The sequence below is a fragment of the Spermophilus citellus genome (assembly GCF_964194105.1).
Source record: "Spermophilus citellus genome assembly, chromosome: 7".
Taxonomy (NCBI): Eukaryota; Metazoa; Chordata; class Mammalia; order Rodentia; family Sciuridae; genus Spermophilus; species Spermophilus citellus.
The window spans coordinates 32,011,226-32,036,049 of NC_138188.1; the positions used below are offsets into that span (position 1 = coordinate 32,011,226).

Below are 24,824 nucleotides of genomic sequence, written 5' to 3' on the forward strand. Positions count from 1 at the left end.
CACAATAGCTAGACTGTGGAACCAACCCAGATGCCCTTCAATAGATGAATGGATAAAAAAAATGTGGCATCTATACACAATGGAGTACTATGCAGCAATAAAAAATGACAAAATCATAGAATTTGCAGGGAAATGGATGGCACTAGAGCAGATTATGCTTAGTGAAGCTAGCCAATCCCTAAAAAACAAATACCAAATGTCTTCTTTGATATAATGAGAGCAACTCTGAACAGAGCAGGGAGGAAGAGCAGGAAGATTAACATTAAACAGAGACATGAGATGGGAGGGAAAGGGAGAGAAAAGGGAAATTGCATGGAAATGAAGGGAGACCCTCATTGCTATACAAAATTACATATAAGAGGTTGTGAGGGGAATGGGAAAATAAACAAGGAGAGAAATGAATTACAGTAGATGGGGTAGAGAGAGAAGTTGGGAGGGGAGGGGAGGGGGGATAGTAGGGGATAGGAAAGGTAGCAGAATACAACAATTACTAATATGGCATTATGTAAAATAGTGGATGTGTAACCGACGTGATTCTGCAATCTGCATTTGGGGTAAAATTGGGGGTTCATAACCCACTTCAATCTAATGTATGAAATATGATATGTCAAGAGCTTTGTAATGTTGTGAACAACCAATAAAAAAAAAAAAAAATTCCACCAGAAAACTTCTAGAACTGGGGCTGGGGATATTAGCTCAGTTGGTAGAGTGTTTGCCTTGCATGCACAAGGCCTGGGGTTCAATCCCCAGCACTGCCAAAAAATAAAAATTAAAAATTTTTTTAAAAGAACTTAAAAAAAAAGAAAGAAAACTTCTAGAACTATACAACTAATAAATGAATTCAGCAAAGTAGCAGAATATAAAAATCAACACCCATAAATTAAAGACCTTTCTGTACATCAGTCAAAATCCTCCGAGGAGAAACTAGGAAAACTACCCCATTTATAATAGCCTAAAAAGAAAAAAAAAACTTGGGAATTAACAAAAGAGGTGAAAGACCTCTACAATGAAAACTACCAAAAGTACTATACAGATTTAATGCAATTCCAATCAAAATCCCAATGACATTCCTCATAGAAAAAGCAATCGTAAAATTCATCTGGCAATCTTTAGTAAGAAGAGTGAAGCAAGTGCCATCACTATACCAGACCTTAAACTATACTACAGAGCAACAGTAACCAAAACGGCATGGTATTGGCACCAAAACAGACTTGTAGACCAATGGTACAGAATAGAGGACACAGAGACAAACCCAGTTATCTCATAGTAGACAAAGGCACCAAAAACAAACATAGAAGAAGATAGCTTCTTCAACAAATGGTGCTGGGAAAACTGGAAATCCATATGCAACAAAATGAAATTAAACCCCTATCTCTCACCATGCATAAAACTCAACTCAAAGTGTATCAAGGACCTAGGAATTAAACCACAGACCCTGTGCCTGACAGAAGAAAAAGCAGGCCCTAATGTTCATCATGTCAGATTAGTCTGCAACTTCCTTAATAGGACTCCTATAGTGCAAGAAATAAAATCAAGAATCAATAAATGGAATGGATTCAAACTGAAAAGCTTCTTAGCAAAAGAAACAATCAGTGAGGTGAATAGAGAAGCCTACAGAATAGGAGCAAATTTTTACCACACACACATCAGATAGAGCACTAATCTAGGATACACAAAGAACTCAAAAACAACACCAAAAAACCAAATAACCCAATCAATAAATGGGCCAAGAAACTGAACAGATACTTCTTAGAAAATGATATACAATCAATCAACAAATACATGAAAAAATTTTCAACATCTATGGCATTTAGAGAAACACAAATCAAAACTACTCTAAGATTTCATCTCACTCTAGTCAGAATGGAAGCTATTAAGAATACAAATAACAATAAGTGTTGGCGCACTCATATATTGCTGGAGGCACAGTAAATTGGTGCAACCAATATGAAAAGCAGTATGGAGATTCCTTGGAAAACTTGAAACAGAACCACCATTTGGCCCAGCTATTCCACTCCCCGGTTTATACCCAAAGGACTTAAAAACAGCATACCACAGTGACACTGCCACATCATGTTTACAGGAGCACAATTCACAATAGCTAAATTGTGGAACCAACCTAGATGCCCTTCAGCAGATGAACTGATAAAGAAACTGTGGAATATATACCCAATGGAATATTACTCAACATTAAAAGAGAATAAAATTATGGCATTTGCAGGTAAATGGATGGAGTTGGAGAATATTATGCTAAGTGAAATAAGCCAATCCCAAAAAAACAAATGCCAAATGTTTTCTCTGATATGTGGATGCTGATCCATAAATGGGGATGGGAGCGGGGAGCATGGGAGGAATGGAGAAACTTTAGACAGGGAAAAAGGGAGGGAGGGAAAAGGATGGGGAATGGGAGTATGAAAGACGGTGGAATGAGATGGACATCATTATCTTAAGTACATGTATGAATGGTGTGACTCTGTGTACAACATGAAAAATTGTGCTCTATAAGAGTACTATGAATTGAAATGTATTCTGCTGTCATGTATAACAAATTAGAATAAATAAATTGAAATATTAAAAAAAAAAGACAAATCCTTAAAGCATATAAAACTCTGAAGTAAAAGGCTAATCCTACATCATAAAATAAAAATCTTGGGATGCAAGAGACAATGATACAGTAAGCCCAATTTTTTTTTTTTTTAAAACACTGTAAAACAGAATGGGTCTTCTCCATTTTATTGGTGACTGGTAGTATCCAACACTTACCACATCACTAGCACTAGAGAACTCATTGTTAACCAGACTTTCAAGAGCCATCCATCGAACAGGCCTGTTTTCATTGTCCCCCAAGCAATGATAGTCCATTGGGAACAAGTCTCTGGAGAGGGCATTGTCTGTGATCTTAACTTGGAGCGTGTCATCAATGCTGAAAAGTGAAAACACAAACATCAAATGTAATCAGGGAATTAAAAAGTATTGAACGCTGTTATCCTTAAATAAAACGTAAGTCCCACTGTGACTCCCAGGAGAATCCCAAATCCAGGGAGGACTATTCATCAAGTGACAGTGATGAGTTCATGGCACCTACACGCAGTTTCTAGCAGCCAGATCTTTATGGATGACTTCCCTTCTGGCCAGGTAGCTCATCCCACAGGCAATCTGAATAGCCATGTGTACCAGGTCTTGTTGAGAAATTGCCTGTAGGAACAGAAAAATAACAAGGTTTGCAGATAGCACAAAACTTAAAAAGGTAGGTGCACAGTTTATTCCACAATCCTATTCCACCCATGAATATTTCTTTACACCTATACAATGAGTTTTAAAAACTGAATTGGTGTGAATATACTTTGTATACAACAGAGATATGAAAAATTGTGCTCTATATGTGTAATAAGAATTATAATGCATTCTGCTGTCATATATAAATAAAAAAATAATTTAAAAAAATTCCTGACCAAAAGTATGTTCATATAGCTCCCTATAATGTGCTTATATCAAGCACAGTCCTTATTCTGTTTATGACTTAACATTTACTTAACTGGCTCCTCTCATCTGTTAGATTTATCTCCCTGACATCCAGTACATACAGTAGCTGCTCAGTAAACATCTGTTCAATGAATGTTGAGTCTCAAGATAATATTGCAAATGCTTTTATTTAAGAATTTGTTCTTTCTTTTAAAACAGCAGTTTTAATTTGGATGTTATCCCCTGGAGATCATTTTCAAACTAATACAAGTCTACAACTCTCTTCTGATATGCTTCTCTAGTATGCCAGAATTATGGGCTGAGGAATGAAGTTCTTCCTTAGGTGATGCTGCTGAACCAGTCTCTAACCACTTAGTTGGGAATCACTGCTTTAATCCCATCAATTTACAAACTAAGCCAAATACTCAAATGCTGTTTTAAAATCCATTTTCTCATAGCAATTGCAATTAACTAAATTATTATGTATCTTAAAACCAAACTTAATAAGTCTACAAAACACAGCAAAACTAAAAGGCTTTATTGCTACTTCTACTATAATATGTTTAGAATCTGACCAAATGCTTCACAGCTAAGTACATAAGCAATAACAAGAAATTCTTAGATGACTGATGTCTTACAGCCAATCGTATTAAGAATATACCTAATTTTCTCCCATAATTAAGACCTCTAGTCATCACCAACTTTTGGTACAATATGGACCAAAATGGCTCTGTTAATTCTGTTTCCTTTCCTAGAAGGGAGATTCAGGACAGGATCTTCAAAGAGTTAATGGGAAAATGACTGAGATGGTGCTGCAGAGAGTTCAAGGTAATTATGAATAAACACACAACAAAAATACAAAGAAAAACATAAGCATCGGCCAAGTATACACTTCAGGATAGGAGTTATCCTCTAAATCAACACATTTTAAATATCGTTTTGAATTTCCCTTTGCAGACCTTTAAACAACTTATGTGTAAGAATATTAACATCTACCTTCAAAGTATTTGAGCAAATTTCTCACCTGTGGGTTATTGGCCTCTACTAATTTGCACTGCCGTAAAAACAATTTAAGATTCCCCCAATTCATGTAAGGTAGTATCACCATGGGTTTTTCTCCTTCTTCTATACACACATGAGTAATAGGAAGAAGATTTCTATAAAATAATAAGAAATTGGGAGAAAAACACATGAAATCTAAACCTTAGGGGCTTATTTTAAATAAAAAGTAATAAAGGTCATCTAAAATAAAGCAAAATCCCAAATATATTTAGAAACATGATTATCATTAAAAATATAAAATTTCAAAAGCCCTATGTTTTTCAACCAGACTTAAAACATTCCCCATATATGCACTTTTTGTTAGAGAAATAAACTCTAGTTGTTTCCAATATACTGGATTCTTTGAAGACATAACTAGCCACATTAAATCATTACCCTAAGGGTACTCAAAGACACCTAAAAAATGATTTGTTCATGAGTATATTTTGATCATATTACACTTATTCCATCATCACACTTAAAAAAAGAAAAAACAAAAAAACAAGGCCCAATTCATACTGTGGAAAAGAATATAATAACTGAAAGATATTTAAGAGTCTGAAATTGCTACAAATGCAAGAACATACTGCATCACATGGGACTTAGATTTCTGAAAACCAGGTTTCTCATTTAGTATCTGGAGGGACTCTCTCCTTCTCTCTTTGCCTTAGTTTTCACTCTTAAAACACAGGGACCTCAACAACCATAAATAGTTGCTTTGATGTGCAAAATAAAGCCAAGCATGGAGCAGACAATCTTGTTCTTATTTTAATTTCTATGTTATACACACACACACACACACACACACACACATTTTATCCTACTGCATAATGGTACTTCTTTCTCTGGTATCTGGAAATAATTGCTAATTTTTTCCAAGGCTATGAAACTTTTTTACATAATTAGCTGAAAATTCCTAAAAGGCATTAACTATTGTGGAATCTTAATTTTTATATTCAATGCTTTATATTCTGTGCCATATAAAACAGATGTTTAGTAAGTATTTGAAACAAAAACACACACAATAGCCTTAAAATCATTTCTACTCTTTAACTTAGTAAATTCTGTTTCTACGAATGTTTGATAATAAGAACAAACATAAAAAAAAATACATGAATAAAAAAATTACATGAACAAATAGTAGGAGTAAAAAGTTGAAAACAACTTGAATGCCCAAAAGTAATGAAAAAACAATTGGATGACATGTAACAATAAAATGATCACAAAGAGATATAATGAGAATATGAGTAAAATCTTATAGGAAAACAAGATAACAAAATTCACATGTTTAAAGAATAATTACAGCTATAGAAAAAAAAAATAACTGGGCAGGAATACACCAAAAGTTAAAAGGTGCTGTCTTTCACTTATGGAACTATAGACAATTTCTACCTTGCTTTTATTTCCTAAAAATTGTCTCAATTTAGAATGCATCACTTCTAAAACCAGTCATAAAATTCTGTTATGACCACTAGTGACCAAGTGGCAAAGCTGTGGGTTCCACTTGGATTTTTAGGAGTTACTAAGAGGGAAAGCACTGATGCTGAGGAACTGGGAAAATGAGGGCTCAGAGATGGGTGGACCTGTAAGAGGTGACCTCTAAAAAGTCTTCTGTTTGCATTAGAGCAGAAGAGTGGCAGCAATCATTAGCCCACTTCATTGGCAAAGAAACCCACTTCAGGGAAGAAGAGTTAGGTAACCTGTAGGACAAGAAAGATCGCATAAATGAAGAAAAGAAATTCAGGTCTTCAGCTGATTCTAAAACTTATGCTTTCCCTTGAACATTTCCTCCCAGGGAAAAAAGACTACAGGAAAGACTACAGAGCCTCCTTTCTACTAGCTCCCATGAACTCTGAAATGACTACAGGTTTACATTCAGGATTAATCTGAGTACAACATAATTTAGGATGAATATGATGAGTTGCCCCATCTCTTTAACACCAAGAGTACCTCTTTGTTCCTTTCTTTGTAACTGAGATATATTTAGCAGAAATCAATAGCATTGTATCTATGCTGGAAGAAGTCAAATCTTATTCTATCACCATGGGAAAGATAATAGCTTTCAAAGTATAAATGGCTGCTCTTTATTCTGCCCATTTTACAAAGAAAAAGAGGATAAATGGGAAAGCCCAAAATCTCTAAGAGTGGATAAGAGCAGAGGAGGTATACAGGGAAGGTGGAGGAATGGTATATAGAGTCCATTGGGCTTACACAAGAACTGCCTTCAGCTCTCAGGCTTGCTGAATGCACCTGCAAAGTGAGAGCTGTGAGGTACTCATGCCTCACAAGTGCTTACCATCAGGTACTCAGGCCAACACAGGGGAATCAAGTCACAAGGGGAAAGAGCTCAAGAGTACATTTAAACAAGGCACTCTCTGAAGTTGTTAAAAGCTTGTTATCTTTTATCCATTCAGGTATTTTAACTTATGATAAAAATTATTCTCACAAATTCCAGTAGAAAAAGAAGTGAGAAATATTTTAGTATTTGTACAATTCTAATCACAGACTGTCCAAACATTCAGAATTACCAGTTAAAAAAGTAAAATCTGAAACCAGGTGACCTTCCTTGCTGAATGTACTGAGTTTGTTGGTAAAACCTATAATACGAATAGTCTATAAACATCAGGGGTCAAAAAGAAAAGTGTAGTAGGCTTCCCTTAAAAATGAGATTAACTGCCAGTTACGGTGGTGCATGCCTGAAATCCCAGCAGTTTGGGAGGCTGAGACAGGAGGATTGCCAGTTTAAAGCCTGCTTGAGCAATTAGCAAGGCCCTAAACAACTTAGTGAGATCCTATCTCAAAATAAAAAATAAATAAAAAGGCTGGGGATGTGGCTCAGTGGTTAAACACTTCTGAGTTCAATCCAGTACAAAAAAAAAAAAGGAGAGATTAATTGCTACAGTGAATGTAAAGAATAATGTTTCCTACATATTAACAATGTGCTTTGTTCATTTTATCGAGGAGTTCTGCTATCACTTTACAGCCAAGATGAACAATTAACCTGACCAAGCCTTTCCTCACTCATTGAATTGTCCAGTACCAACCCCAATTCAGAATATCAATCCATGCCATGACCTAAGGGCATCCTGGGACTGCTAATCCATCCTGGTAGGATGCTGTAAAGTCTCACAGAATTAAGATTCGAGAGAGAAAGGCTGCAAATGCCTGCTCTGAACATTTCCAGCCAAGGCATGTTTAGGGCTACAGTGGATATAATACTGCTTCTTGGGAAAATACCAACTTTGTTTACATTTATCCATGCCACACACTGTCATACAGATCTTGCTTTCATCAGTTTAAGAATACTGGCTAGGCAGAGAAGTATTAAGTTAGTATGACACATTGAAATACTTTTGGCGTTTCCCCTAAAGTCAGCATAACAGAACATCACGCACATCCAACATTGCCAAAAAGGAACTTTCCAACCGATCATTTCCCAGTTCTTGTCAAAAGCCTAAAGGAAACAAAATGTGTTTTTTAGAAAAATGTGCCTAAGGGATGATCTATCCATTCATTCCTACAAACGATGAGTTCTATACTTGGACTGAAACAGGCCAATGGACGGCAACATTCTTGAGCTATGTGACTTTAGCCCTTCAAAGGAACAGCTTCACTGTCCCTCAATATTGTGAGTTTAATTTTTTTCCCTAAAAAAATTATTTTTTAAAAGTTTTAATGAAACTAAAAAGGCAATGTCTATGGTATATGATAAACCTAATGAGACTTCTATCTTGGAATTTCAAAACTAGGAAAATGCTTTTTTCCTCCCTAAACAACTTTGTTTCTTTCTCTTCTGCTACTGAGATTTACCTCTGGTTGACCAGAAACTAATAGTTATTTTATATTCAATCACAGAAAAATAGTTGTCAACTTAGTGGTGGCTTGTTTTGTTTTCCACCACAATGCCAAAAATCTGGACTCACTTTCATTACCATTTATCTTACTTTTTAACAGAATTCAAGTAACTGCCCAAGGTTCGCAAAAATTAAAATGCATGATGCCTTGCACACATCACTTTGTATGTCTTTTTTGAGAAGTCCATAAACATCTTCCAATAGGGATGGTCTCAGTTTTATTTTTTAAACATGCAGACAAATTTTCAGACAGCAGATAAATTAAACTGACAATGCTTCAGAAGAAAAAAACCTTCCCTTGATACTGATACTGCCACACACTAAGATACTATATTTAAGGTCCTCCTCAGAATGTAGAAGTTTTCATTATAGCTCTGTGAACAGGACCAATGTGAAGCTTTTAAAAGAGCTCTTCACATAAAACCATAAGTGCTTTTAAAAAATCATATTATACCTAATGATCATACATAAGGGATTAGTTAAATAAAAAATGGTATTATCATTCAAGGAACCACTATATAGCCTATTTATTTATTTAGTACTGGAGAATGAACCCAGAAGCACTCAACCACACAGCCACATCCCCAGCCCTTTTTTATTTTCAGGCAGGCCCTCACTAAGTTGTTTAGGGACTTGCTAAGTTGCTGAGGATGGCTTTGAACTTTCTATCCTCCAGCCTCCGCCTCCTGAGCCACTGGGATTACAGGCATATGCCATCGTACCCAGCTTTTTTGCCTTTTTAAATGAGGTCAAGGATCTATACTTACTGACATAAAAAGCTGGAAACACTGCTTTATCAAATTAAGAAGCATGTTAACTTCATTAAAGAAAAAAATGATGTTGTGATTATACAGGAAAACATCCTTTTTCTGAAAAGTATGCTGGAAACATACTAAAAGTGTTTATGGCTAACTTACTATAAAATATTTTCACAGAGAAACATATAGATAGATTGACAGAAATATCTAGAGATTAGATAGAAATACAGCACACATGTACAATCACAAAAAGTAAATATGGTGAAATATTAACTATTATTTCACTGGACCTAGAAAGTAGGTTTATTAGTATTTATTATTCTTATTGCTGGTGTTCTGTATATTAAAACATTTCCTAACAAAACACTTTCTAAACTATTATACCATTGTCCTATTTTTTAAGTGAAATAAGCACACACACTCACACAATTTCTGAAAAGTTCAACTATTATTACTCATAGGGGCTTACATACTATTTTCTTCTTCATACTTTTTGTTTGTAAAATGTCTTTGATGCATGTATTTTACTTTTATATATATTTTAAAAAAAAACTATTCCCAAAGTTTTCAATTCAGAATTCAATAAACTGTTCTTCAAATAAAAACATAGCTCTGGGGCTACACACTGAACACTGAAATGTTGTTGGCTTCTGCTCTCACCTGTGATGAAGACCTCGAAGCTTGCAACTTTCAGTGAGCATCATTGTCACCTGAATTTCAGAAGCCTGATCTATATAAAGAAAAAAAATTGTCTTGAATTATAATTAATACTATATATATTATACTAATACATTTTTGCTATTAGTAAATAACTACCTTGGACTGCAAGGTGAATTTTCATTTTAAGTTACGGGTATAACTAAATAGATCTAAAGTTCTACTGCAGTACAGTCTCACTAAGTAGGTCAACTTTCAGAGAAATTTTTACCAAAAAAATGAGAGATTCAGGAAAGTTATAAATAAAGTAAAAAAAAAAAAAAAGCTATTTAACTAACTGGAAAAGTACTACAACACATACAGCATATAAAGGGCTAATTTCTTTTTTTTCTCCTTCTTTAAATAGCTCATACAGTATAAAAAATTTTGAAATAAGGCTGTGGATTAAATATATAGTTTACTGAGAAAAGAAAAAAACAAACAAACAAATGACCAACAAAATTACAAAATGACTCTCAGGCTTACTCCAAAGTAAAGAAATGCAAATTAAACTAGAAGATGTGATTTTCCCTAAAGAGACCAAAAATTCAGTCTGCCAGTTTGGGCAAGACTGTGTGAAAACAGGTTCAACAATAGCACCTTGGGTAGGTGGGAGAAGCAACATGTAACACAATTTCAAAATGAACACACACATTATATCATCAATCCCACTGGAAAACTCGTAACAAAAAACTGAAGTATCCATCAACAGAAAACTAGCTACATGGGTACACCAGAATACTCTGTGCCTCCTTTGTAAAAATAAGGTATTTATATGTAGTAACACAGGGATATCTTTAAGATATAGATTAAATTTTAAAAGCAAGGGATAAATCTATTTGTGTGATCAGTTACATTTTAAAAACAGAATTACTTGAAAAGTTACATATATTGGGGAGCATTTCTATCCTACTGGAAGAGAGAACTATTTATGGTGGTAACTTTTAAAGATGGGAGATCTTACATTTTATATATTTCTGTTCTGTTTGCACTCTGTATAAACTTACAAACCTACAACTACAGTAAAATAACCACAAGAGTTCTGATTAGAGACTATAGTATATTTTGTTATTTTCTTCTTACCTCTTTCTGGTTAAAAACAAAGCTAATATTAAATTAGTGAAAGAGTAATATAATGATCAAATTAAGATAAGATTATTTCATTTTATTTTTAGCTTCTAAACTCATGGTTTTTGATCCAAAGTAGCAAGAGAGAACTAAAACTGACTTTAAAATCCATGTCTTTGAAACAAAAGACATGACAATGCAATTCACCAATCATATTCAGTACTGGTTAAAGTAAAGCTTTCCTTCAGAAGAATTTTGAAGCCATCAAATAAATATTTGCACAAATCCATGAGGATTCTTTGTCTTATGGTACCACTATCTTAATAGTATAGAGGACTTTTGCCACCACTTGAAAAAAATATTTTCTTTAAATTTATAGTGTATTTCCACTATAAAACTGAAAATGAATTTGAACTTTTTAAAAAAGTTTTAAAATATCAAAACCAAATGAATACAATATATCCTTAAATACACTTCTAAAGAGGGCTGGGGTTATGGCTCAGTGATAGAGCACTTGCTCACATGTGTGAGGCACTGGGTTCAATTATCAGCACCGCATACAAATAAATGAATAAAATAAATGTCCATTAACAACTTAAATAAATAAATAAAACGCTTCCAAAGAAACCAATAACTAAGTTTTATGTGAACAATAAAAATATTTAAAGTTTCTGATCAATACAAGTCAAGATCCATACATTCTAGCCCCACCCAGTAAAATGTTGAACCTATCATAAAACCCAGTCCATTGAGCTCAGGCACTAGATTATCCTACTTTGACAGTAGAACTGTCAAAACAGATAACTCAAATTTCATTTGTTTCCAAACCTACCAGAATCTCACTTCTTTCCTCATTCCCTCCCATTATTTGTTATTAACATTCTCTTTCTAAATAACTTCTCTGAGTTAAGACCTAAGTAGGAATTGTAGAATGGGGACACAAAAAGCCAAGAACTTGAACCACTCTTTAGGAAAAGGAGCTTCCCACTAGTGTCTGCTGGAATAAACTCTAGTTGTCTAAACACTGCTTAAAAAGATCTTTTGAAAATGGTGGAATGCCCATGATGCTCTTTCTATAACCTAAACAATTTCTAATGAAATTATGGCCAGAACTATTGGGGCCTGGTTGGATCTTTTGACGACTGAAAATAAGTAATAATTGGAAAAAAGCCTACTTGGTAAGCATTTATTTACCTTCAACTGGCAAGATTCAAGTACACAAAAGGTCAATGTCAGGATGTCATTTTATATACTATTTTTTTAAGTCCTTAACTTTGATAAGCATGTTCAATTTAAGCCAGGAATACATGCATTGAATAATTAAGAAAGTTTTAAAGTGGAAAAAAATAATTTTATCCATTTATTAAGAAGTCACTTTTTAGGGGAGGGAGGGAAAAGGGGAATAGCAAGGATAGTGGAAGGAGATGGTCATCATTATACAAAATACATGTATGAAAATGTGAATTTGGTGTCAACACACCTTATTTACAAACAGAGACATGATAAAAAAAAAGGAAATTTTGCAAAATATATTTTTTAAAAGAGTGTGTGAGAGAGAGAAGGAGAAAGAGAGAATTTTTTAATATTTTATTTTTAAGTTTTCAGCGGACACAACATCTTTGTTTGTATGTGGTGCTGAGGATCGAACCCAGGCCGCACGTATGCCAGGCAAGCGTGCTACCGCTTGAGCCACATCCCCAACCCCCCCAAATATACTGAATAAGCAATTATCAAAAAATTCTATGCTTTGTCTTAATGTCATTACAGTTTTTATTATTTTTTATTATTTTTCTATTATTCACTTTGTCACACAGATGGAATTATTTTTCTGCATTAAAATTAAAACTTTAAATTGAAAAAAATAGAAGTCATTTTTTATGAATTCCTTCTCCAGTCTTTTTGTTTTAAATAATAAATGGTCTATCTTCAAGATGTATACATATAAAAAGGGTACTATTAAATCTACAGTTTAAAAATTACAAGGAAGCATAAATGATATTAAACATGACATTTCAAAAATTATAAAAATTTAGCAACTATTAAAAAAATACTGTCTTAATTCCAATGACCCCAACTTATTCATTTATTTCATGGAATTCAATTTCACAATTGAAGCTTCCAATTTCAATCTCTGAAAATTTGCATTTGACTGTCCAGTGGGTCTCTGCACAAAATTATGAATTTTTTAAAAAGCTAATTTCCTGCTTATGCCTAAAGGAAAGATTGGTATTCTCTTTAAAAACTTCATTTTTCCATTTCACACAGAATGTCTAATTGTACAGCATGTAACAAAGCATACAGATTTGTGAAGAACTTCGTTAGCTCCACGTAGCTTAAGTTAAAAAATAAAAATAACATCCAAAAGAATAAATCTCAGAGATAATCAAATGAAGTTATCTCTTTAACAATTTTGAGACAAGTACACTTCCTCTCCATCCCCTGTGCAAACTATGACTATATGCTGACTAAAGGTGTTTGCTCTTATTTCTGTCCAGCTGAGAGAACACAGTGTGGTGAGGCAGAAAAACAACAAAGTGACTACAACGCACACTTTCTCTCTCTCTCTCTCTCTCTCTCTCTCTCTCTCACACACACACACACACACACACACACACACACACAGGGAAAAGAGAAATCTCATCTTGTAAAAGAGTCCTAGTATCCACATTGTGCTTCTTTATTGTTTTCATTTCCTTTTCTCCCGCTTCCAACCTTAAATCAACCCAATTCTGTATAGAAACCCCTTTTTGTCAAGATAATTGTACTGTCATGTGTAACTAATTAAAACAAATTAAAAAAAGAAAAAAGAAAGAAACCCCTTTTGTTAATTCAGGATTCATTCAGAACAAATAAATAATAGCTCAGTTCTGAATGGTCCACAGAATATTTAATAACCCTAGAAGAAATGTTAGAATTAAAAAGAAATGTTCCCTTAAAAAAAAAAAACAGGAAAACCAAAAACAATTGTTTTATTATACTTATGGCTCAAATTTTACCCTTACAAAAAGGTAAGAACTATCCTTCAAATCTAGTTAGAAAGCCTACCAGGATTTAACTTAAATATAAACCTTTAATTTTGGGGGGGACTGGGAATGAGTGGGTTAATAAAAACAAATACTAAACGTTATAGTAAGTTAAATCATTTGTTTAAAAAAGATAAAAGGTGTGTATGTGTATGAGTGTACTTATTAATCATAGCTTTAAACAAGCAATTTGCTAGATTATAGGCAATTAAATTCCAAAGATTTTTCTTCAAACAAAAAATATTTTTTAGAGACAATCAACATAAACCCTTCATACTTTCCAAGTATTCCTTTAATTTAGAAAGTTACTATAAATTAACTTTGTAAACCTCATAAAATTTTGTCACCTCCTACTCATAAAACTGAATAATTTAATTTTCCCCTCAACCTCCACAAAGTGATAAATCTGTTTTTTAGAAACTAGTATCCTGTCATTTCAACCTGTATCAGATACTGAGAGACACTGAGCACCTCATATGTTACCAAATTTTTCTTACTCTCAAAATGAGCAAGTAAGAGTTATCTGAGGATGTAGTTCAGTGGTAGAGAGCACTTGCCTAGCATGCATGAGGCCCTGTGTTGAATCCCCAGCACCACAGAAAATTAAAAATTAAAAAATTAAGTAAGTATTATTTAAGCTTTTACAAATATCAGATTTAAATAGTTAAAATTCTAACACTTAAAAAGTGTTGTTAATTTACCAGAATTAGGGAATAAGACATACGCAAATAATATTATAGTGTTCTGATAGGAAATCTCTAGTTGAATAATTTATATAAACAAACAAAAAATTAGGCATCACATTTCAAAAAATAACCCTAAATAAGAATATGTGAAAATAGGTATTCTGTTCGTGAAAATATAAATTAGTGCTACATCTTAGAGCACAATCTGACAATATCTCTCAAAATTTTAAATGTATATACTCTTTGGTCCATCAATCCCAACTGTGGTTATACCTACAAAAGTATACCACGAAATACATATACATATAGGAACAGACATTTTCTGGCACATTATACAGCATCCAAGAGAAAAGTGACAGATAAGGGGTAAAAGATAAACAGTGTCTACCATGTAGGGTGCTATGGGTCTGAAGGTAATAGTAATTTTTTTCTTTATAGACTTCAGTATTGGAAGAGGAAAAACTAATGACAATGTTTTCTAAGGAAATGAAAGCAAACAGTTTTAACCTAAGGAAAAACCAAAATTAGATATAACAACAATGAATTCAAGTGGATACAATATAACTAGAAATCAGAATAATATCTAATAAATGTTTAATATCTTAATTTGTAAGTCTTCTATTTTCTATACCTAACAACCCAAATCTCCTCAAAAGTTAGCCTCATATGAGCTAAATTAACATGGCCTAATTTAAAAGGTCCAGCACACACTGAGAAACAGAATTTTGCTGGCATGAGCCATACCAGAAATAGTATGGAAATAGTACAAGAAAAAAACCCTACCTTTAACTGTTTTTACAAACGTTGGTTTTTCTTTATTTGGATCTTTTTCATCTACTAAAATCCCATGGAAAATACGCCCAAAAGTACCTAAGGAAAAATAATAATTAATGCGATTATACAAAAACCTCATAACCTTACAGTAGAAAAACTTTCTGGCAACGCAAACATGACAAGGGTATGTATGATTAACATTATTTCAGCCCAGAGTAAAAAGGCCCAAATTGTTGGTATCTAATGGCTATTAAAGTTCTTTATAACCTTAACTGACTTTTGGGAAACACTACATCTACACTAAATATATGAGAAAAATTTTTTTTTCTGAATTATCCTAAATAAACTAATACCATAGCCAGGAGCACTGGAGTTTAGTAATGGGGCATCAATTCAGACACTTGAGTTTCTAGGTCACCTCAGAGCAGTGACAAAAGGAGAAAAATGGACTCTCTTCTCTGCTGCTACAATGCTAAAAAATGTAGGAAGGCCAGGGGTACAAAGTCCTAGATTTAGACAATCCTGGGTTCTAATCTTTCTACCACTCTCTACTTCAGTCTCAGACAAGTCACTTGCCCTCTCAGATCATTAGTATAAAAGTGTTCCTAAAAACTTTATGGTAAAAAGAGAAGAAGTTATGACCTTTGGTTAATCATTTTACTCAATGGTTAAAAATAAACTATGAAAATCCATAGATTTTTTTATTAGTAATTTCCTACCTGCTAATCAAAAAAGTTTCCTAATGAGGAAATGATCATTGAAAATTAGTCTCGTGTCACTCTTTTCCATAAGAAAATGTTCCTCTTTCTTACTTTCACAAATAAAAAGAAATGCCTGTGGGGCTGGGGTTGTGGCTCAGTGATAGAGCACTTGCCTCACACACATGAAGCACTGGGTTTGATCCTCAGCATCACATAAAAAAATAAATAAAATAAAGATATTGTATCCATCTAAAACTAAAATAAAATTGAAAAAAAAAAGAAAGAAAGAAATGCCTGTAAATAGCTTCAACTTACTGCAGATACTACACATACTTGTGGGCTTTAAAGCCTTTCACCGTTAAGTGCTGAAGCTGTTGGTGCCCACCTAGATCAAGTCTTACTGTAGCCCAGAGACACAGAGTAACTTGGATGCTCAAGGTAAAAAAAAAAAATAAATAAAAATCTTTGGATAATCTTTATTCAAAGCAATTTGCTTAGAGGTGAGTAAATACTTTCAAACATTTCCGTCAATACACCCTCAGAGGTAACACCTTGACCTGCCAGAATCTTCCTCACAAAGGTCTGCCCTTCTATCCCCACTCAAGCTGACCTTGCTTGATTGAGCTTTGCTCTCTCAAGGGAACACTGCAGAAATTCATACTCCGTCTTCTCTTCCTCATACCTAGTTCCATTTTAAATATTCCCAAACATGGGTTTATAGGCTTAGAAACAAAACCATTATGGATGTAGGAACATGCACTAAAGTATATCTGAACATCACTCTACCACAAGGCCACAGGGATTCATATTGCCATCAGCTTGTCCCCTCATAGCCCTGTCAGTCTGGGTGTAATCTTTTTAATTTTTCTCAGTGTGACAGATGAAAAATGGCATGTAACTGTTGTTTGATTTGTAGTTATCAGATTTCCAGTGAACCTGATCACTCTTTAAAATGTTAATTTTAAAAATTGGCCTTGTTTTCTTTTCTGAAATAAACAGTTTTAAGACAAATTATTACAGCCCTGAAAACATCAAGGAAAACATTACATAATTCCAAATTTCCTCTTTTTCTCAAATTTATACCACCACAATAGATGACTTATTCAATCCTGTTTAGAGACCCAAAGAAACTGCAAACATATCATTTAGTCACTGGTCTAATTCCTGTGATTCTTTAAGAAACGCTATCTGGTCTATTAACTGCCTTTAGGGAACAGGTAAATCTAAAAACTAGTTATGCTTAGAAACACAACCATATGAAGTGGCATTTAGACACTGAAAAGCAGGTACCCCAAAATCTGCTCCTATTAATTACCATTTGCCATTGGGGGCAGCTTAACCCTTCACTTTGCTGTGACTAGCCTACAAGTATTCAGCCAAAAGATGAATACAGAAGGTCTTACATGCTCGCAAAACTTTCTGAACTGAATTACAGTGGGAGTGAAAAGAAAGTAATTCTCTTCAGCAACATGAAAAGCTCAATGCAATATTTTATTATTAATTTCTGCTTTCATCTTTCAGCATCTTTATAACCAGTTCCCTGAAAACTCAAAAAAGAAAGCAAGGATAGCAAGAGGGGAAGGAAACAATATTACTACCTATCAAATACTATTATGTGCTAATTCATGTAATGTATATCATTTCATCTAATCTTCATAACCAGTCTAAGAGTTATGAAGACTACTATTTATACAACTGTGTAATCTAAATTTACAGAAGAGGAAACTGGAGATCTAAGACATTAAGTAATTAATTGGTCACACGTATAATATATCCTGGAACTGGAACATGAAGTCTAATTTCAAAGCCCAATTCCATTTGCTAGAACCTCCATACTACTTGTCAGAGAGAAATGTCTTAAAATATTTTCAAAGAGACCTGCTAGGTAATGATCATTTTAAATAAGAACAAAACAGAAAATACACCTTAAAGGTAATGAACACTTATGTATGCTTTATTATACCTGAAAATCTAGAGTTACAATAAAGCTATATAAGACATAATAAAAAACCTAAGAAACAGGAAAATAAAAACCATTTTTCAAAAAAAAAAACAGATTTTAAGATAATAAATACCTTCTTGGAGTACATCTTTTAGGGTTATCCTCTCCCTGGATATTGCTATATCCTTCACCTTGGCTTTGGCCTCTAAAAGAGTGACACTTCTCAGGTCGTTCTTCTCTATCCTCAAGGTAGGATAACCTGAGGAGCCAACAAAGCCAAACCAAGCAATATAAATACCCTTATTAAGGTATTGGGGTCAAATAGTTTAGTTAAAACCTTAGGACTCAAGTCACAGGAATGAATGAATACGAGATTCATAAAAGAAAACAGGCACATATGTGAGTTACTTATGAAAGGCACACCAACTTGTAAAGAAATGCTTTCCCACCTACCACAATTCTACCCCCAAATGTTAAAATATATAATTAAAATAAGAAACACCAGAAATAATATTACAATTACTTCAAATGTCTGTCAGTCAAATGAAACAAGCTATGACTTACAGAATTTTATTTAATCCCTTTTATGGACAGTTCTTCTCCCAAAGGATTTTTTTAATATACTCATATAGCAAAGGAACATTTCAAATAAAGAGAAACATCTTTTCTAACAAGATGCATTATCAATTTAATGACTCTGGTATTCCCACAGCATGATGATACCAGGGTGAAGTTCAAACCTGTTCTCATTTATTCTGAATACAATGAGTAAAAACAAATTTTATAGCTACAAATTGAAGTTTTCTCTCAAAAAAAAAAAAAAAAAGTTAGAAAAAAAAGCAGATCCTGTGTTAGCCAGTAGAAACTGCAATAGCATCTCTAATGATTTATCAACTTTGGCAAAACTCCTCTAAAACCCTCTTAAAAAAAAACGAATGAACCAATGATCATCAATTGCCACCAGAAGAACTGCATGAAAGGCTCTGGGGAACTTTATAATGGATATAGACTGACAACACCTGAGACCACTGATCACCAGTTTGAGGGCAGTATGTCCAGATGTGTGAGCATAATTGTGTCGGTGTATGTTTAATCCTGCCTCAAATTCTTAGTTTCTTGAATATGTGGTCTGTTATATTGTTTTCTGGAGAAATTTCTCAGTCATTCTGTCTTTAAATGCCTCCTTTTTTATTCATAAAACAAATATATTTCTATTGACCTTTTATAAAGTATTTTGTTTTAGTATACATAATAAATTACCTAGCTCCTTAAGGTAATGTGCACTATTAAACACAAGTATCCTATTAACAACAATTTAATTTTCTAAAATATATAATTGAATTTCCATTATTCTTACTTAAAAGGCTCATTTAGCACTTATCATCAGTGAATTATCTATTCTTTTTTTTTTTTTAAAGAGAGAGTGAGAGGGGGACAGAGAGAGAGAGAGAATTTTAATATTTATTTATTTTTTCTTAGTTCTCAGCGGACACAACATCTTCGTTTGTATGTGGTGCTGAGGATCGAACCCAGGCCGCACGCACGCACGCTAGGCGAGCGCGCTTACCACTTGAGCCACATCCCCAGCCCCTATTCTTAAGGTCATATCCACAATTAAGAATCAACTCTAAGCAAAGCTTGCCATCTAACCATTAAGGGATGCCTCTTCTGAATAGCTGGAACTACTTTCACATCTAGCACTGTATTTCCTAAGAAGCTTATATTTCTTTTGTTGACAGTAGGGTTTCTGTTATGGTTTCTGTTAAATTTATTTTAATCTAGACAAATATATTCTTAAAAAAATTGGGGGGAGGGCACTGTCTACTGAAAAAGGTGGGCCAATTATCCTGGAGAACATCTGGAATCTACTTCTTCAAGTATCAAATAATTTGTTCCTTAACCCTAAATTTCCTATAAACTACAAGTCAATTCTATAGCCTTAATTAAGTCCAGGTTAACCTTTAGGATTTAGGGAAGACATTCCATGGGTGGCACACCATCTCCTGCTATACAAAATTATCTGATTGTCTCATTCTTAGTAATATTGTTTTACCAGTGGATTGAGGTGGTGACCTGATCCCTCAATTTTAAAAATTTATCCCTTTGTTTTAGAGTTTTAATCACTGATGAGCTTTCCTGAATCAAATATATTGTTAGGGGTTGCAAATGTGATTTTCTAATCCTACCATTCCTTCTGCATTTATCAGTGGGAAATCTCCTGTAAAGAAGCCTTTTTCCCTCATCAACCAGCACCACCTGGAGACCCTGAAGTACAGTTCATGCAGCCAACTGTCAGAGTAAGATATTACTGGAGCTTCAATTACCTCTCATTATGAACCATTTTTTAAAAAGCATTATAAATTTATAGATTTTTACACAATTTATTTTTCAATCCTGTTGTCTCTTTGATGTTCAAATGGTTCCATCTTTGGCCAATGAGAGCTCTTTGAGTCTTTAGCAGCTTTCTTGATATCTGGCTCAGCAACATGTCCCAGGTTCATCTTACTTGTTTCCTGACCTAGACCTGGAGTCAGCCGCTTCTCCAAAAAATTCTGGTTATTTTTCAATTGGAAACAGTATTGCAAGACCACAACAGGGTACGGTGGAGGGCAGATAATCTTATTAAAGTATAAATACCAGCCACTAAAGAAGACAGTTAATTGCCTACAAGATCCTACTTTATCAATGGCACTTCTGAGTCATAACTGTACAGGTGGCTCTCTGGCCCACTCTTTATCTTGATGATTATGTTGTTATTTATTTCCATGTTAACCATTCCTCATTTTGTCTTATACTCTAAGAATGACTATTTTATTCCATATTATATACATATATCATAACATTACACTGTATTTAATATTTACAAGAATTTTTCAACAATTTTTTTAAATTACTTTCTCCAAAACACCTACATGTTAAAGTGTGTGAAACTTTCATCAAAATACTGTTCATAAAAGGAAATTAGATCCCATGCTCTCAACTCCCAATGGTACCTACCTGCCTATTAAAATTAGAAAATAATGCATAGCTCAATGGTGGAGTGCATGAATGTGCCAGGTACTGGCCCAACAACAAAAACAACGTAAAGTCTTTACATGGCCCATAAGAATATCGAACAATTCATTAAAATCCAAAGGTTTTCTCTGTATACAGCTGAATAACTTATTCCATATAAATATTTAAACAACTTCCTTCTTAATTTCTATAGAGTTGATTTAACTATGGAAAGCTCCCCAAAGCAAAACTAATTCTAGCAATTAATTTAACTTTATTTTTTAATACTCCAATTTTAGAATGTTTTATTCAATGCTCTAGAAAGCAAAGGTTGAAAATCATATCTAATTTTATACAAGGTAGACACTATGTGCATAGCATGGTACACATGTCCCTCAAGTATATTAATCATGAAGAACTACTGACACAGACAGACTACAGAAAACTTTGGAAACAGCTTTAGAATTATATTAACTCTTACTGGTGATAGGTGTTGCATTGTTGGGTGTGTCAGCTCTCAGATACTGAGTCGTCTGCGTGGATGGCTGAGACAGCCCTTGGGAACTACTGCTGGCACTGATGCTAGAAATCATTTTAAAAAGAGAAATATTTGACAAGTCAGCTTCAATGAAAAATTTATTTTTCATACATACATACAATATGCATGTAGCATTATAACCAGCCTAAAATCCTGATGACAATTATAATACACATAAATCTCTATAACATATTCCATATTGAAATTTTAATCTGCCTCACAATGTAAAGCTCTATTTTTTTTCTTTCATTTCTACCTCCAAACTCATTGAGCAGGTTACTCTTACTAAAATTATTCAGAAATGTGGGTACTAGTTCTCAAGCAGTAGTCCTGAACCTCACACAAGGATACATTAGAGAACTATGGCTCATCTTGCAAGAAAAGAGCCCATGCCATTCAAGTAAATTGCTTCTTAGGAGAGGAGTAGAAAGACAGGTTTCTTTTAGTGATGGTCCCAAATCAAACAGCCTAGAGATAAGGGAATATCAAACCAAATAAAATATGCCAACATCATCAAAGCTTGGGATGGAAGATCAAATCTGGCTCATATTTACATGAATGTGAACAAACACATGAATGTTTATTTGTTTCTGCTATTCCCCAATCCCACTCTTTTAGATGTTATGGAAGTTCCCAGAAATTTCTAGAACCTGAAATATTATATTAATCCATATTCTCTAAATAAGACAGAAGATCTAGAAGAAGCAGGCTCAAATAATTGCTAATCGTGTTTGAGACTACAAATTAACAGTTTCCGAGCATGTCCTTTTGTCTTTTCAGCGTAAAGCAACTTGTCCCAGGTCACCCCTGGGCATACTCTAGTCTCAATATCCTTGTAATTCTGCAGCAGTGCAAAAGTGAAGCACAGAAATTAAGAATGAAGAGTGAAACCAGATGGCAGGATAGGCCTTACAAATCTGAGCTACAGAATCAGTAGAGCCCCAACAAAAGCTCCAACCTTCCTAAGCTAACTCTCTACACAAAAGCTCTGTATTTTCAAAATCTGGTAATTTAAAAAATACATGACGACAAAGGGCTGCCACATAATCTGCAACTTTTATACACAAATTTGTATCTTATCAATTCTGAGAGCTTTTATGTACGTCTGAAAAATGTAAATATATAACACCCACACAATGAGCACTGTAAGCACCTAAGTAGTTTTTTTAATCACCAATAATACAATCTACTATTATCTGCTATTATAACTAAAATACTCCTGAAAAGTCACAGAGTAAAAATGAAGATAGGAATGTCTCCCAATAAACATTTAGAGCACATCTACAAGCCATTTTGCTCAGCATACCGTGTATTGAAAATGCCTGTCTGCATAATGAAATGCCCCTTAGTATGCCTGCCCTTGAGATGCCCGTCATTTCAGATTATCTGCTTCTTCCTTGGGGCTACAGTTAGCCCTGTTTTCCCAGCACCTTTGCTGAAAATACTTAGCAACTCTGAGAATACAACAAGGATTCACAAGGCCATCATCCAGTCAGAGTTCTGTAAGAGTTTTTAAGGCTGGAGCTTATTCAAGAATTGGTCTACATGAGTTTATACATGCAGTGGGTTTGGTGCAGTGCAGTAAACAAATGGGGCATATACCTTGAAATCACAACTGCCAGTACAACCAATACTAACTGCATGACTTAGGCAAACTATTAGATCCTCCTGGAGCCTCAAATCCTCATGGATAAAAGGAGCATAATACTACAAGATTGATAAAAGGATTACATGAGGCCTTCAGACATACATTTCATATTATTACTGTTTTTATTATTATGGATATTATGCATCCTCATTCCTTAGAATGATAAAGGCATGTGTTTTCCAGTTCTAAGTACTACTAAAGGATAAAACCAGAAATCAAAGTTGTTAGAAATCCAGTATTCAGTAACAGGGAGAGAAGAAAAGCACTGCCATCCTCAAATAAATGACTTACCCATAAAATGGAATTAAGAAAACCTATCTCATTGGACTTTTGTGAAGCTAAAATTTATGTATGTTAAAGCACAGTATATTACCTGCAACCAATAATGATGGCTGAATAAATGAACAACCCCTTTTTCCCCATAAACTGACCAGTAGGTGGCACTCCTGTGCCACTTTAGAATCTCTGAGAGGCTTGTGGGCACAGTCAGAGAGTTATGGGTTTATCAGTCAATTTTTTGTATGCTTGACAGATGTTAAATGGAAAAGGAGGACCAAACAATCAATAAGTAAAGCACTTTCCTAAGTGGATGAAAAACTTTCTTTGGGACCCAAGACTTACTGTTACAAGAGAAGCAAGGAGCAGTTTAGAGACCTACCCCTGACATCTGTTAAAGTTCAGACCTTTACAACTGCATCAAAGCAGGTAGAAAATGAGATGAAAATGTATATTTGCTTACATTTAATAGTTTAAGACCAGTCTAGATAAATTTAATTTTCACCAGCAAATTAATCTGTAAATATTGTGGAGATATTAACTCTGTTCTAGAACAAAGCTAAGACTTTAGGCAAATATCAAGATTTTCTTTCAAAACACTTATTACAATTTGTACTTTTCTGTTATTTTTCTGTGTAATTTGCTTATTTTTATTTATTCAATAATTATTTAATAAGTGTCTACTATATGCCAGGCTACTGTGCTGGGAGTTGGCAATACAGCAGTGAACACAACAAAGCTTCCTACCCTACATTCCAGTAGGGAATGTTCAATGTCTGTCTCTCCAAGAAGGAGACAATATAAAATCTACAGGAATAGGAAAGTACCTGTTTACTCATCAGCCAGTGCCTGGTGCAATGAGCCCCAAGTAGGCCCAATTAAGCCCCAATGAGAGTTCAGAAAACACTAAGTCAACCAACCAATGACAAAGAAAAGTATACTTTCATGAAACAGAAAAACATAAGCCGGACATGAGCTTCCGACATGAGCAGGTGATGTGCACTGAAAAATGCAAAGAATTATTAGTATAACAAAATGGCTATTTAGTGACTAGTAAATCCACTTACATCGTCTCTCAAAGTCCTATATAAAATGTTAGTTACTTCAATTGATTCCTAATGCATGTTTTCCCCTCTGTAAAATCTAAATCTAAGCTTCAAAACCACATGTACACAAAACATTCTGAAACACATCACTTGTGTACTTCCCTCTTATTTTCTTTTCTTTCTCCACTCAAGAAAGCAAAGTAAGGGCTGGGGTTGTGGCTCAGAGAGAGAGCACTCGCCTAGCAGGTGTGAGGCCCTGGGTTTGATCCTAAGTACCACATAAAAATAAAATAACTATATTGTGTCTACCTATAACT

General features: G+C 34.1%; 1 protein-coding gene across 2 annotated transcripts in view; it reads right to left on the minus strand.

The window, feature by feature from the left end:
* RYK (receptor like tyrosine kinase) overlaps nt 1-24,824 on the minus strand; it is an 88,047-nt gene that overhangs the window by 13,036 nt on the left and 50,187 nt on the right. Inside the window, exons 7-13 of one of the 2 annotated variants that reach the window (XM_081300781.1) lie at nt 21,481-21,581; nt 18,139-18,264; nt 15,372-15,458; nt 9,776-9,845; nt 4,487-4,619; nt 3,086-3,195; nt 2,764-2,923 (exon numbers count right to left, since the gene is read on the minus strand). In XM_081300781.1, the coding sequence (XP_081156907.1) occupies nt 2,764-2,923; nt 3,086-3,195; nt 4,487-4,619; nt 9,776-9,845; nt 15,372-15,458; nt 18,139-18,264; nt 21,481-21,581 (787 nt within the window). Of the gene's footprint in view, nt 1-2,763; nt 2,924-3,085; nt 3,196-4,486; nt 4,620-9,775; nt 9,846-15,371; nt 15,459-18,138; nt 18,273-21,479; nt 21,582-24,824 lie in introns of both variants that reach the window. The other variant, XM_081300780.1, reaches the window with a different exon arrangement.